The 15696-nt window shown below is 41.0% G+C and overlaps 1 protein-coding gene across 1 annotated transcript in view; it reads left to right on the forward strand.

Moving 5' to 3' along the window:
* MACROD2 (mono-ADP ribosylhydrolase 2) overlaps window positions 1–15696 on the forward strand; it is a gene marked incomplete at its 5' end in the record, with an annotated part of 837700 nt that overhangs the window by 790810 nt on the left and 31194 nt on the right. Inside the window, 3 exon segments of the mRNA XM_079550710.1 lie at window positions 7969–8022; window positions 8672–8746; window positions 9688–9792. Coding sequence (XP_079406836.1) covers window positions 7969–8022; window positions 8672–8746; window positions 9688–9792 — 234 coding nt within the window.

The raw sequence follows: 15696 nt of genomic DNA on the forward strand, positions 1-15696 counted from the left end.
TTTCCTCTTCTTAGGAAAGTAGCTTTCTTTGTGTTATGCCTTTCGCTTTTCCTTAATATTCTAAGAGAATCATGTTTTCCCCTCTTCTCTTGAGAGACTGGCAGAAGAAACAGTGTCCTGCGAAATGGACAGGATCATTCTTCGATGCCTTTCTCCTCAGGGATAGGACGGAAAGCATCTGATAGGGCAAAAGGAGTGAAACAGATCCTCCTCTATATATCTTGTTTGAAAACTCAGACAAAAAGAACAGTTGGGAAGAGATCGTGTTTTGGGTTGTATTTGCTAATTAGCTCAGTAGAGGGAGAATATTTTCTCTGAAGGAGCAGTGAGGCATTGGCACAGACTGCCCAGGAAGGGTGGTGGGTTCACCATCCCTGGAGGTGTTGGAATAAAAAAGGGTGGATTGTGGCACTGAGGGACATGGGTAGTGGGCATGGTGGGGGTGGTTGATGGTCGACTAGGTGATCTTAGTGGTCTTCTTCAGCCTTAATAATTCTACGAATCTAACCAAGATTTTTGAACATTGAAACCACTGCATCTACCAGGCCGTGGTTTGCATTGGGTATTTTCAGATTTTTGGATTATGATAGCATATGGATTATTATCGCATGAATACTGCTGTTACAAAAAACTTGCTACTTGTTTAGGAGATGGCAATTTTACAAAATTCTGGAGCTTCTGAAAACACCTGCTGCTCCTGAAATAAATTTCAGCCTTCAAATTGTTTGCCCACTGAGTTAACGCAGCTAAAACCTGCCAGGTTCTGGAGTGCACTCTTTTCTGCCGTTTATCTTCAACTTAATGAACTGGATGTGAGGCATTGAAAGAAATTACAGTTTTCCAATTCTTTCACCTAATTACTGGGAAAAGAGATTTATGGCAAAGGAGTACAGGCTATATTCTTCCAAAATGCATGGTTTAAAATAATCAGAACAGGCGGTTTCCAAGCTTGCTGTGGCAGTTCTTCAGCCACAATGATGTCATAATAATATAATATAATAATGATGTCAATAATGTCAGTTCTGGTGAGTGCCCTGAAATGGCTATTTCAACTCTAACCATCGTCAATTAGTAATCTTTCCACTTTTTTTTTTCACATGTATTTCTGGGATCAGAAAATAGTGAACACACTGAAATACTTCTGCATGGCTTTAAAATGTGCTGTTGTTCAAAATGGATTCTGATAGCTATCAGTCTGAAGGTTGAGGCTCCGCATGCCAGCTACAGTGATAATGTTTCTCTGCCTTGGTTAAAATGATTTCTCTGATGACCTTAACTATAGCTCTGAATGGAATTTACCAGAGGCAGACTGTCACTAGAAGGGTTCTGCCAGTCACGGTGGCATGGCTCAACACTTCTTGGTAAGGTCCTTTGCACAAAATGGTAGGTTAGGTCTCACGCCAACCTGTACTCCAATTCAGGAACGCATTCCCAGTCATGAAGTTCTAATATTTTATTAATCTAAGCCTCCTTTATCTTTTTTAATTTTTATTTTTTTTTTTCTTTCAAGGAGAGGAGAAAGTATGAGACCGTAGAAATATGGTACATGATAAAATCTTCTGAACAGTGCAGGAATAATGCCTTCAGGAACTCTGATTAAAAAATAAAAATCTACTGTGGAATTACATGTCCCACATTCCTGTGAGCACATTTCTCTTCTGTTATCCATAATAGAAGAGATACTGTCCAGAAAAAAAGTTCATGCGGGCCCAGTTTGCATGCGGCCTTTGAGCAGATGGAGTTTTCTGAGTGCTCTGTCCTCAGGAAAAAAGCAGAATAGTCGTATTATAAGAAGATCAAGATGTCTGAAGTTATGCTGTAGAGGTATCTTCTCCTCGTCTGTGCCAAGTTTCTATCTCCACTGTCTGGAAATACAGCAAAGAAACGTTGTGATTTTACCCTTGAAAACTCACATGCATTTCTATTAGCTGTTGATGGGAGAGCTGACACCTCTCAGCAGCACCTTCACAGTGCTTCATTACTGTGCATGAGGAAGTAGGTCCTTTATGCACAGAGTATTTCAATGCCAAGATGCTCCTCTTTATGTAGTGGAAGTCAGAACAGAGTGATTAAAGTCATTAATGTTTATGCAGCAGATAAAACACATATCAGACAGGCTGCACTCAGCCTAATATGCCTCTCCACACAAGATTGGGCTGGGACTTCCAACTCATTTTAGATGGACTGAGTGCACCTGAGTGTGTGTCTCCTCAGATACCCATCCTGCCGACTGCTGCTTACCGTGACTGAGTGGTGGGGCTTTTTGACAGGAAAATGAGAGACAGAAATGGATTGAGCGTAGATAAAGGGTGAACTCCCATTATGTATGTAATCATGGGAAACTTCTTGTGCACAATGCACTGATTTTAATTCATTAGCACTGAGTAAGCACTGAATTTTCGTAGGAAGGTCAACTAAATTAAATCATATGCTAATCAATTTTAAAAATAAAGTAGCGATTAATTATTTCCAGGTGTTCACCAAATTCCGTGCTCCTGCAGGAGTGCTGTTAAAGCAAGTCACTGTATTTCTGTGTTCTCTGAAATGGAGTCAGATTCAGACAGCTGAAGGGTTTATGTTGTCAGAAGCAGTATTAGGTATATGCCTGGGCTAGAGATTAGCCCTAAAAATTCACTTTGTGCAACCCAGAAGCCTGTAAAATGTAATGGCTGTGTAATTTGTGTTTGGCCAGCTGTAGTTCTCACCTTGGAAAAATCTTGACATCAAAAAGATGTAAATGATAGAGAAGGGATAAACTATGAGATATAGAATTTTCCAATTCGGGGTAGCTGTGTAAATCATCATAAATTAGGCATTGATAAGTGAGTGAAACAAATCGACTGTAAGGCCAATGTGTTCAAAAAAAGGTGTTTAAAATCAGCTCTTAAGTATATATTAAGACATCTAAATGAATGACCTGATTTTCAGAAGTGCTGAGCGCTCAGCAGCTACCAATGAAATGTTTTTACTTCACCCTTGGGCTATGATTAGGCCTGGAAAATTTCAGCCTGAAAAATTTCAATTATGGGTAAGTGAAAAAGAGCCTTTTTAAATAGAAGAGTTTCAACACCCCCAAATGTAGCTGTGCCTCTGCATGCCAGCTATGGAGATAACATTTTTCTCTCCCTTGATTGGGATGATATCTATGGAAACAAATAGCACAGGCTAAATGGTGTGGTTTGGTTTTTGTTTTCAATCACCAGCATCCAACCAAACTCCTCTTCTCTTAGCACCCTCCAGAATGGAGGGTTTGAATTGAACGTGATGCAATTTTTTTTCTCTTTTTTAATTTCACCAATCCTGTAGCATTGTGTCTTCAGACCATAAACTACTGAGGAGATATTTCTGCTCTAACATTCCCTGTACAGGCAGCCGCAACAGCTGACGCTAATCTCCTTAGCTGGTTTATTTAAATCCTACTTATTTTTAAATATTAGCTGACCTGAAGCCATCCAGCTGTGCTCCCATCAGCCCAATGGGAGCACCTATTCCTCCCATCCTCTCCCTCCTACCTTCAGCTTCTCCTGGGAAGGGTCTAATCAAGGCAGCCTGGATTTTCTCAGCTTTTTCCTTTCCCAGTGCTCTGTGCAGCAGGCCCTGCCATGCAGCAGGATGCCCACGGTTATCAGACCAGCTGAGCCTGGTCTCTCTCTTGTGGGCAGAAGGTGAGGTCAGAGGAGATGTCCTTCCTGCAGCTCGAAGCAGGAGCGAGTGGGAGCGATGTACGTTTAACCCCACCTGTGGAGATGAACCGCTCCATCACCTGAACACTTGGGAAAATTGCTCTACAGGTTGTTGCTCCTAAAAAGGTCTGTTTTACCAAGGCCGTATAAACTCGGGCTCAAATAAATCTAATCTGTCATAAAGATAGATTAAAATGAAATCTTAGTGGATATAAAAATAACATTTTAAAGTCAAAGCTCAAGAATATCTCCCTCACTTCTTATAAATCACAGTTTTATAGTACTTCATTTTAACACATTTTCTTCGGTTTATGAGGCAAAAGAATACCCTAATCATGCGGCAGCCTCCGTGCACACCATTACCTGTAATTTTAGACGCCTGCTTGATTTCTTTCACTCTGGAAATATTCCAGTCATTTTTCACAGTATCATGCTTAAAAAATAAAATGCACTGAACCTGTTTCTTTCATAATGGCCAGCTTTCTCCCTCTTTAATCTTCTTACCGCTCCCTAAAATGTGGTGATTTATCTATGCTGTGCGCAGGACCCAGGTGTGTTGCACATTAGAAATGACTCAGTAAATAAGCTGTACAGAGAGTAGCTGGGGAAGTGAATTTTAAGAGATCATTAAAACCGTTTAACATTCAGATCTTACCGTTTTTCCTCTTCTGAGCATTTGCAAAATTTTCTTTGAGCAGTGTTGCTTTGTACAGTAAAAAAAAATACAAACTATGAATGACAAGGAAAAGCATTGGGTTTCATGCAGTATTTAGGCAAAATAGCGTCTGATTATTGGCAGGAAGGGTAGGATTGCTAGTTTATTGCAAGCTACACCATTTTCTTGGAGTTGAATTCAACATACAGTTGGTACATTGGAACGGAGTGTACTAGATGTGATGAGAACGTGACCTACTTCAAGTTCAGATATGTTCTCCCTTGGTTTTGAAGGTTGGGTTTAATTCCCAAGTCCGTTTAGCCACGCAACCCCACAGTACAACTGTTTGTATACAAGGGAGATGTGCAGAGCAGGCTGGGGCAGTGTGTGTGCTCCTTATGTGGACACCTTCACTGTAGCCACTGTATAAATACAGCTTTGATGAAATCAGAGGGTCACTCCTTAAACAAGCACTCCGGTACTTCATGTGCAGTCAGTGAAAGTGGCTAATCTTTGATTCATTTATGTCAGCAAATGTCATGTTCGTTCTGTTCTCATGTGAGCAGTGATGACATTAGGAACAAGCTACAGTGTCGTATGAGGAACACCGATTGCTTTCAGTCCTGGTTGGCAGAATACAAACCCTTACAGCTCTGATGTGTCATTACCCAAAGCAAATGGTGCCCAGCATCTGTTATCAAAAGATCTGTAAGCATACCTTGTTGTGAAATCATATCCTGACTTGGATTCCCTACTACAACTTGACAGATGAGTAGCTGTGTTAGGAGACAACTGACGTTGCTTTATGCTATTTAAAAATCAGACTTAGTTCCCCAGGCATTTAGTGATGGATGAAGGCTGGGGGGATGTCCAGAGCATATGCAGACCTGGAATCATTTAGGACTATCATCCTGGCTTATGCCCAGTTCTGTATGGCTCTAAAGGGCTAAGTCAGCATAGAGGACCAGCTGTTCCAGAGGAATACCTCTACCCTACTGAAGTCTTGGAGATAGAAAGTTGTATATGCTCAGCATTAGTGGGATTCCCACCACTGCTTGCCAACTGAAATGGATGCTGCGCTCCTGTTTCATATCCAATTTGGGAGCAGCTTTTATTTACCTGCACATTTAGTTTTATGTTTTTATTCGTGCCTGGCTGAGTTTTTCTTCATAAATCTGGATTTCTTCCTTCGCCTTGTTTTATTCTTGTAAATCCGAAAAGTAAATCCGTCTTTGGGCCTTTGGGCTTGAATGTTTGATCTAGTATTAGCATTTGAAAAGAAGAAATCTTTGATACGATCTTGACCTTAAAGATTTTGAAGCTCAGAATCTACATGCTAATGCAAGGGCCGATCTCTGCTGCTGAGGTAGGAACAGGAGGCTTCATTTCAGAGAGGCAGCAACTCCTGCTCGTGTTCTGCTCTTTTCAGAAGCACGCTTGACAAAAAAATAATATGGGCAAAATGAATGTTTTGTATTGCCTGGAATAATTTTGAATCCTGTGCAACTAAATTGCTTTCTCGAACCCTGGAACAATTAGAAAACTGTTTAAATCCAAAATGAAAGCTTAACACCAACTTACAGCCTCCTAAGAATAAAATGCATGCAGACAGTTGTGGGAACATCTGAAGATGTGTCCAATGGCATAGGTGGTCTCTGGCTGAGTGCAGTGACATAGGGTGGAAATGCAGGGAGCTCCCCATGCTGCCCAGTGAGTATAGTTTGCCATGAGCTACACGATGCTTCACAACAAACAACAGTGACTGGGGAGCTTGTATCTGCGAAGCACAGGGCTCCTTAAGCTCCATTTGTTATTATTGACCAAAGCGTGTAATTGTTCCTCTGATGCTGTGGATTGATTTTTGCATGAAATTGGAGCCATTCCTCATTCTGGGAGAAAAGGTGGCACCTGTGGACTGAGGTTAAAGGCACAGGTCTGGCAGTATGAAGTACTGTGCAATCAATGTAAGATGAAATAATTTTAAGGACCTTGTGGGACAGACAGCTGTGCATCCCTCCCACCCAAAGCAGGTAATATCACACTTAGTTATCACTTTTGGCTATTGGGAGGGCCCTGGCTGGGGCACTTAAGACAGAAGACTTCTGATTCCAGCTTTGTCAGCACACTACCATTTACAAACATTCAAATAAGAGATTATAGTAATTCTGAATATGAACTGCGAATGCTGCAGACTTTGACTTGCTAGTTATCCTGCAGACTTTGTCAAAGACATCAGTGAAACCAGAATGTCAATGGGTTGGAAGTTTGTCCTAGACGTTGACAAATTCCCTTCAGATTTTTAGTGCCATTCTCACGGAAAACCAAGAGGTCCTTCAACTCATTTTTTGACTGAACCTGCAATTTGATGAGATTCTAATTGATTTTTGCTCTAATTCAGGCTGGTACAGTAATCCCTTGCAACTCACAGCACAGTGGGACATTCCAGTATGAAAGTCCAGCACAGTTGATAGCAGTAAGGAGCATTTTAAGTCCACAATAGGGTGAAAAAAGGTGCAGCAAGAGCAAATTTTAGCAACTTGTACAGCAGTGAGATATTCTACTTTCAAACTTGGATTTATAAACTTATTGTCATGCCATGAAAGAGGTAAGAAGCTGTGCAGGTAATTAAATATTTGCCTTGGGGGATTATTTGCAGTTAATTAAAGGCACACACTTTCAGTGCATACCTTTTCTACAGATTATTAAATTTGGATCAGATGTTAGCAACGCAGCTTTCCCACTTACCCATTGGAGATTTTTCTTGGCAAGTTTCAGGAACAGAGTTTTACCAGAGCATCCTTTGGTGTTACGTATTGTAAGATTCTTTCTGCTGCATTATAGAAAGAGACAATCTAGAAATAGAGCCATAACAAGCCTGTCATTGAGTAACTTACTGTCGTACGCTGTAGATCTTTGCACTTCATACATCACTAAGGAGTGGCTGTTGTCACAAAATGTTGTTTGACACAACAGAAATAATGTACTGTGTTTATGAAGACCACAGATAGCTTAGGGATTGGATTTATAATGTCTAGTTTAAAGCTTACTGTGCCACTGGTTCAGGATTTGGCTTCAGGCAGTTCGTTTTGTTGGACTCCCCAGAAGCAAAAGGAGTTTTGGCCACGGCAGTGATCTTGGGAATTCTGTCATTTGGTGCAGTGAGGCTGGGATTTGCACTGGGATTTAAGACTCAATGTTTGTCAACCTTGTGGAAATCCAACCTTGAAAAGCACTGACATTGTTCTGAAGAGAAAAGAGGTCTATTTATCAAGTAGGTGGTTCATTTTGTTTCTCATAGTGTCTTTGTGACACCCAGTTCATAGAAGTCTTGGTTGTACTTCTCATTTTCAGCAACTCTTTTTTTAAAGTTTTTTTGTTTTGTTTTATTTTGTTTTCTGCAGGCCAGAAGCTACTCAGTAAAAGGACAGATTCTGAAATCAATTTGAATAATTGAGACCCATGAGAACGTATTTGCAGTGTACAGGGCTGTGGTTAAACAGCTAGAAGTGCTGCCTGAGTATCAAAATGCCAAGTACAAATCTCGGGCTGCCAGTGTCTGAGGAAAGAAACAGACTTTTCCAGCCTAAAACCACTGCAGTACATGTGATTGTGTGTTTGCTGTTTCCTCAGACTCCCTGAAAGTCTCCAAAGGCACGAGGGAGAGTGAGCAAGATCAAGCCCAAGGTAAAGTTGTCTCTGAAAATTCCTGAAAATACAGGTAATAAACCAGTTGGGAACCTTGATTCTTCCATTTCCAGGCTCCACTGGGTTTTAGCCTGACCTCTGTTGCCTTAGGAAAGCGCTTCCAGCTAGCAGTGTTTCTATGCCACATCAGGCTTGTGCAGCAATTTCTGGCACTGCTGGCAAAGACGCACATCTCCAAATGCACGGGTTTATAACCACGTTGATCCAGAGTGCATAGCATCATTGTTATTGCCTCTTTTTTTTTCTTTTTTTCTTTTTCCCTCTGTCATTGTTGTTCTAAAAGCCTGTGGGATTATTCTGTTCCTTCTGATAAGCTGACTGTCAAGCACGGGTGCTTTGCAGCAGCTCCTGTGAGAAACAGTTTGCTGAGGCTGAGCTATGAAAGAATAAAAAAAAAATTGATTTAGGATCAGTTTTGACCAGGCATTTAACATACTTAACGCTTGAAGCTTAGTAAGTGGTCTTTTCACATATAAAATAATTCTAATGTTGTTCATTTAATAGAAGAAAGCAGTGTGTGGCTGAAGAGTACCATGCTGCCTGTTAGATTCGTGCTGTGCCTGCTGAACCTGCATTGCATGTGCACAGCCCTCGTGCTGATGTCATTTTCAATTTGTCACGTTAACAGGACAACAGGAGGATGCTGTGGAGGAGGAGATGAAAACCGGGGCAGATTCCCAAAGCTCCTGCATGGAAATAGAAGGTACTGCATATGCATAAAGCTAGTTAATGCTCAGATATTACCAATAGCATTTAAATTCCCTTTCCTTCTCAATACCTACTAAAGCTAAACTGTGGAGCTAAATAGTCTTATGGAATCATACAATCATTAAGATTGGAAAAGACCACTGGATCATCTATCGTATATCCATCCCCAGAAACCCACCGTGCCCCCTGCCCACGTCCCTCAGTGCCACATCCCCACGGCTCTGGGACACCTCCAGGTGACCCCACCACTCCCAGGGCAACTGTGCCACTGCCTCACCGCTCTCTGGGAGAGGAAATTATTCCTCACAGCCAACCTGAACTTCCCCTGGCTCAATGCAAGGCCATCCCCTCTCATCCTAACACTGCTACATGGGAGCAGAGGCCAACTCTCAGCTTGCCACAACCTCCTTTCAGGTTGTTGCAGAGAGCAATGAAGTCTCCCCTGAGCCTCCCCTTCTCCAGACTAGACAAACCCAGAGCAGGGCAGTAGCTATGGCTTCTCTGTGAGAAAGGCTGAGTTGTTAATGACTGCCATTTTTAGACAGAGAAATGAAAACAGAGTTTCCTGTTCCTCATGACAAGCACTTAGTCCTGTGCATTTGGAGCACAGCACACTCTGACCCCAGTCCAACAAAGGGCTTGGGTATGTGTGTCTCTGGGTTGGTGATGAGTCCTGGTAAAGGCCCATAACTGAAGTCAGGCACGTGGGGCTTTCTGTACTAAATCCCAGAAAGCTCAGCACGTTAGAGGATCAAGGCCTTGCTCTCAAATGCAGCCCCCTGCATTTCTCCAAGATGGTTATTGTGTCTGTCCTCCTGGGGGGAATGATCCTTTTCCAGTGTTTTTAATGATGATCTCTCTAGTATCTGTTAATCCTTTTATGCAGTGTCAGTTCTGAAAAGCCATAGTGTTCATCTTTTTATCAAATTTATTCAGAGCCATTGTTGAACCAAGAAGACACAACAGAAGAAGAGAAACCTTTGATTCCCAGAGCAGAGGAAAAAGAAAAAGAAGGAGGAGGAGTACAAGAAGAAGAAGGAGGTAAGTCTACTAATAAAATAGAATGAGGTAGAGAATTCTGCTGGGCTCACGTTCTCCTTTCTGTTGTGAGAAAACATGGAAATAGCACATAAAAGAAATTTCTTATAAAAAGACATTTCTTCCTTATCTTTGGGTGTTGTGTTGGTGTGTTAGACTTGCACTCAAATAGGAGAGTAAGTGCAAGAAAGTGCATAGTCAGATTCCAAAGTGACTTTAAGCACGCTTCATGTTGTTAGCTTTCTGTATTAATGTGCCCAAGGCTGATTAAACAACCCGTTTACGTCCATTTAAGTACTCTCTTGATCATGTTCACTAGAAGCATCGAGAGTATTTACAACAAATGGGCACAAAATGATATGTGAGACCATTAATAGAGATGTAGCTAGTAATTAACTAAAACTAGTAATTCTAATAAGGAAACCAATATCTGGAGCGGAAGTACAAGGTCTTGCTGAAGCAGTCATTTTTTTTCTGAGGGTAAAGCATTTAAATCCTTACTAATGCCTTTGTAAAGAAACTTGGAAGTTTAATTTTCTGTGTTGGATACTCTTCTGGGAGCCCATTTATAACACACACATGGTTATATAAAAAAGAACACATTATGGAAGTAATTCTAATTGTAAAGTAACTGCAAGTTGATAATTATACAGTCGCCTTCTGTAAAGCATGGAGATGAATTTTACAGTTCCAAATTAAAACCCAGACATGATTTTTAGTGAAAATTCAAGTCAATACTAACACTGTTGTCCTAATTATGAACTTCTTTTCCCAACCACATTGACACCAGCTTAATTGCAAACCTGTGTTAGTTTTATTGACGCTTTTCTTTACTGCAAACTCAGGTTAATAGAACCTCTTTGTTCACATACAGCTGAGGAACATTTCTGCTGCTTTTTTATTGCCAATCCAAGTTGAGACTAATCACATTTCTTTATTATCAGTCATGCTAATAGTATTGGTTTTGTGTTGTATTACTGATGGTGAAAACAGAATTCATGTAATTCTTACTTCAGATCCAGGTAAATGGTGTTGCTCTACTTCAATTACAAATCCAGGTTATATAATACAAGCTCACTCTGATTGCAAATACCAAAGTCATTATGTTAATTTCCTCCTAATAGAAATTATTTACATTTTATTTTATGTCTCATCAAAAGCAAGTTGGACAAAATGTACTTTCATTATTTGTGCATTTCCTTCTCTTTAATACTTTACTGTCCCCTACAGCTAGATACTGTCATTTAGTTCTCAGTGGAGAGCTTGTATTTCACCATCTGTTCTACCTAGTATTAAAATATGCAACATTGTCAGAAAAGGGTTGTTCTTGGCACTTTTCCTTTTCCTGCCCTTGATTTAAAAGGCTCAAGTGCTAAGTAAGTAAAAGGCTCTTTCCAGACATTGTGGAACACGTTCCTCTACGTGGGCTCAGATATTGCTCCTGAATAAGATGTGTCTGATCCAAAGCTTACTGAATTTCATAGAAAGACTCATTGATTTAAACTCCATGGTAAGAGGGGATGCTGTGCTGAGTCTGTGTGCAGGGTAGTACCACTTTTAAGTCATGGTATAGATACTTTCTTTAGCTTTTTCTGAGCGCACTGTCTTGGGATCAGGGAAAATAAATTGATGCTTTCTCCTTTTGTGTGAGGAAAAGGAAATTAAGACTTTTCCTTGCAAGTCCTTTTCTCTTATGGGTGTAAGAATGTGTAGGGTACCTTCAGAGCAGGTGGTGTTAGTTGCTTTCCATGTCAGTGGGCACACACTCAGCCATGGGAGGTTTGAAAGTCCACCATGATGCAAAATGGATCTGGACAAAAAGATGAAAAAACAGAAAATCAGCTGAAATTCAAACTGGTAAAACAATACATATTCCCCAAGGAGAGTCTCCTCTTAATGGGAAGAGATTATGGGGCATAAACCAGGGATGTACTATGTATCACTATTTCATGTAACCCTTTTTGCATGAACTAATTCAGTTAAATTGTTTTCCAGCAGCATCCACAGTGCATTTGACGTACAATAAAACAGCATTTTTTTTGCCTGAGAACTCTTGGAAAAGAGCTAAAGTGGGACTGCAGTTCCCATTCAATAGAAGTCCAGTCATAAAACTGGATCGTAAGTGTCACAACGGTGGTTTTGATCCATATTAGACCTGTGTGCCTCGCTGCATGTAGCAGCTACTGGACTAGCAGCTACCTGATCTCTCTGTTCTACATCTGGTATTTGCTTTTTGTGTTACCAAGCTAATCCCAGCTTGTGAGGGGTGGCACAGAACTGCCTCTCCCCTCTCTCTGACTCACTGGTAGCCACTGGATAAATGGGAGCCATCCGTGACCTGTGCTGTCTCCAGAACTGGAGCTGTGGAAGCCACTAACTGACCAGCAAAGTTCAAGGTCCCCTTTCCAACCCTAAGCTAGATTTCTGCTTAGTTACTGGTAGGGGCTTTGAAGCTAGCTGGAATTTTTTGTCAGTTATCCTTGGAAAGTTTGCCTTGAAAAAATGTCTGTTTCTTGATGGTTTAGCAGTGTGTGTCATCTTTCACAAGCTGTAGGTACGCCTCCAATTTAACTGTGCTCATTGTAATACCAGCTGATGTGTGTAGTAGGGGATTTGAGTGCTTGCAGTGTCCTTTTTGTATAGCTGGTGTGGCTTCACAGCTCCATAGTGTGTATTACCAAGGAGGCGTGAATCCTGTTCTGGGGCACGGGAGCCCAGAGGACTGGAGAATCAAAGTCTTTGCAATTTCACCACTCTTTCCTATTGCCAGAAATATGAAACAAGCCAGATTACCCTGAAGAATGTAACAATGTGAAGCAGTGTGTGTTTCATAAAAACCTGGTGTGGCTTTTTCCAAGATCAGTAATAAAATACAGTGTGTGCCAATTATTCCCTTTTTCCTACTGTAACTTGAAGTTATATATTATTAGGGAGCACCTGAAAAAAAAAAAAAACAAAAAAGACAAGCTAAGATGCCCCTTTTTTTTTTTTTTTAAATATTATTTTCGAACTACTTTAATGCACCCATTCTAGTTCACAAAAGAATAATGAAAATCTGTGTTTGTTATAAGATTAGGGAATATTCTCAAATCCCTTTATTAAAAAGCAGGATAAGTGGTGATCACTGACCTATTTTCTGACTAGGGAGGTGTACATGTTTTTAATATGCCACTTGGCTGCCCCTTTATTCGTATGCATAGAAATAGTCTTGTTATGTTGTAATGACCGTGCCTTTAGTTTCAAACAGATCAGTCTTTCTACAGGACAGTGTACAGCATGTGTGAATACACAGGCATGTCCTACTCTAAGCCTGCTGTCCCCCCCATCGTTTTCATTTCCATCTTCTTTCTGTCTCCCTACATAAAGTCATTGGATGTGATAGTTTCTCTCACTCGTCATCTGCTGAAGTTGCTGAACTCTTTGGAGGACAGGTTTTCCATCAGAGAATAATAACAGAAACAGCCATTAATTTTCTTCTTCTGTGATTAGGCTAAAGCGTTTCGTCTTATTGTGCTGCTTCTAACATGATTTGAACTTGACTTGGGATTTCTCTCCACCGGTTTCACTTGTCGCTGTGTTCTGAGCACAAAGCACAGTTCCTGGTTTCAAGAAAGTCTTGATAGCTTCATTCTGATCACTGGAGCTGTGTAAGAGATGGTGGGCAAAAGGAAAGGGATGGAATCATTCTGCCACTCCTACATAGCTGTTGTGGCACAGTGGTACCTCTGCTGAACCTGTGGCTGGGTGACGGTCTTTCTGGGAAAATAATAGGTTTATTTTCCTTTGGACAAGTCCAGAAGTGCAGGAACAGGTTCTTGCTCAAGTACTATCAAGGAACGAAGTACTGTAATGAGAACCTACAGAAAGGGTATTGAAGCATCCGGGGATTTAGCTTACAAGCAAGACTCAGCCTGTTCAACTGGTATATCTCTGTAGTTGCATCCTGGCCTGTTTGAATGCCACGTTTAAAGAACTATAATAACCATCACACATGAGCTGTGGGATGTTAAAGGATGCTTGTGAATGGACTGTAGGGATTTATTTTTTTCAAATCATTTGCAGTATACATGATTTCCTCTGATGCCAGACTTTTGGTCACTGCCTATTTGAAGTTTGAATTCTGCCTGATTTCCATCATAGCTGAACCCAGTTTTACTCAAGAGTCTTCATTGTGAGAGCAAATGTTACTTTGTAGTTGTCATGTCATCCATTCTTTGCTTAACCGGGTTTTAAGGGCATTTATATACCAAAATAGATGATTTTAAAGCATAATCTTGGAGAGATTTAAATATTCCAAAGCTTTGAAAAGAGCTCTTCGTTTTTTGCAGCTTCATTCTCAGGCATTTATGATTTGTTGGTGCAGTGGTTGCGTTGGTACAGCTGTAAATATAGTCAAAAGAATTACTTTCTCTGATATGGCATTGTAGTTACAGAGAAACAAGGTACTTCTGGAGGAAGATCTTTCATGACAAATCTGACATCTTTATTCTTGAGTCATGGCAATTGTAACTGCATTTATTTTTTTAACTGAACTTCTTCTCAGTTGCAAGTGCAGATGGGTCAGACGTCTTAGGGAAAAAAAGAGATTTAACAAATCTTCTGTACGCATCTTTAGAAGAGATGTTTTCTTTTTGTTTGGGAAGAAAAGCAAACGAATATGTGTGGGAGCATTGTGGCTTCTGAAGAGCTAGTTCAGAGGCTCCAACTCCTTTTATTCAATTCCTCCCCCCCAGAATAGGAGTAAAGTATCCTGATTCAGATACAACATGTTTGGTCTTTGATAACAACCCATACTGGATGGATCGGATGACATTTTATGGGCTGTTGCAGAATAGTCTTGCCATAAATTTGGAATGTATTTTCACAATATGCTTCCAACATGTATTGATATTTTGCAGAGAAAAATAAAGGTGCACCTCTGGGCCTTTTGCAGAGAAATGCTGGCTGTTCTGTGGAAATAGAAACTTGGAAATTGGTTTTTAAACTCAGATGTCCAAAGCCGAGCTAAAGAGATGGACTGTTGCTGGAATTAGCTGGAAGCACTCAGTAACCAGATTATGACTAGAAAGCCAAAACAGTGCCTTCATCCAAGTGCTTTCAGGTTTAAGAAGTCTCCCTTTAAAAGCCTTTATTTTCTGGAGAATTTCACAGAACTCAGGTGAGCTTTACAATTGAAATGTCAACCAGACGAGGAGCTTTGGCACCCACATTCTGCTCGTCAGCCTCCTGTGGTCCATCTGTATTTGTCCAAGGGCAGTTCCATTTGTAGCTCCAGTGAAAAGCACTTCTACCACAGCTACAATGATTTCAAAGTGGCAGAAAGTATATTCAGGTTATTTTTATGGCAAGTAGATGTTGCAAAGGACAGGAAAATCTTTTAGGCTGGCTAAAGCTAACTGTTGATAAGGGAGGAACGCCACAGTTTTTTTCAAGTTCAAAACAATATGTTGTTTTTATTGAATGCATGTAAAATATTTTACATGGATCCAGGTTTGGGGTGGTTTTGTTTGAAAGCCTCTGAACAGAGGTGAGGTGATGTGCCTGTGAGTGGCTGTGTGTGAGCATTTTCTGTGCCTCGCTGGAAGAAGATGCGGCTTGTGGAAGAGGAGTGGTTTTTTGGACCCAGGGCCCGTGGTTACATCTGTGATAGCTTTGGCAGTGCCAGACTGGGAGGTTTCCAGGCTCTCATACTGGCAAAGGTTAGGTGCTCTCAGCAGGTGCTTCACTGATGCAGCCCAGAAGGCCAACTGCATCTTGGTCTGCATCAACAGACGGGTGGCAGCAGGGAGAAGGTGGGGGTTGTCCCCTCTGCTCTGCCTTCATGAGCCCCCTCTGGATTGCTGTGTCCGGGCCTGGGGACCCCAGAAGAAGAGGGAAGTGGAGCTGTTGCAGCAGGTCTAGAAGTGG

The sequence above is a fragment of the Tetrao urogallus genome, assembly GCF_951394365.1.
Source record: "Tetrao urogallus genome assembly, chromosome: 2".
NCBI lineage: Eukaryota > Metazoa > Chordata > Aves > Galliformes > Phasianidae > Tetrao > Tetrao urogallus.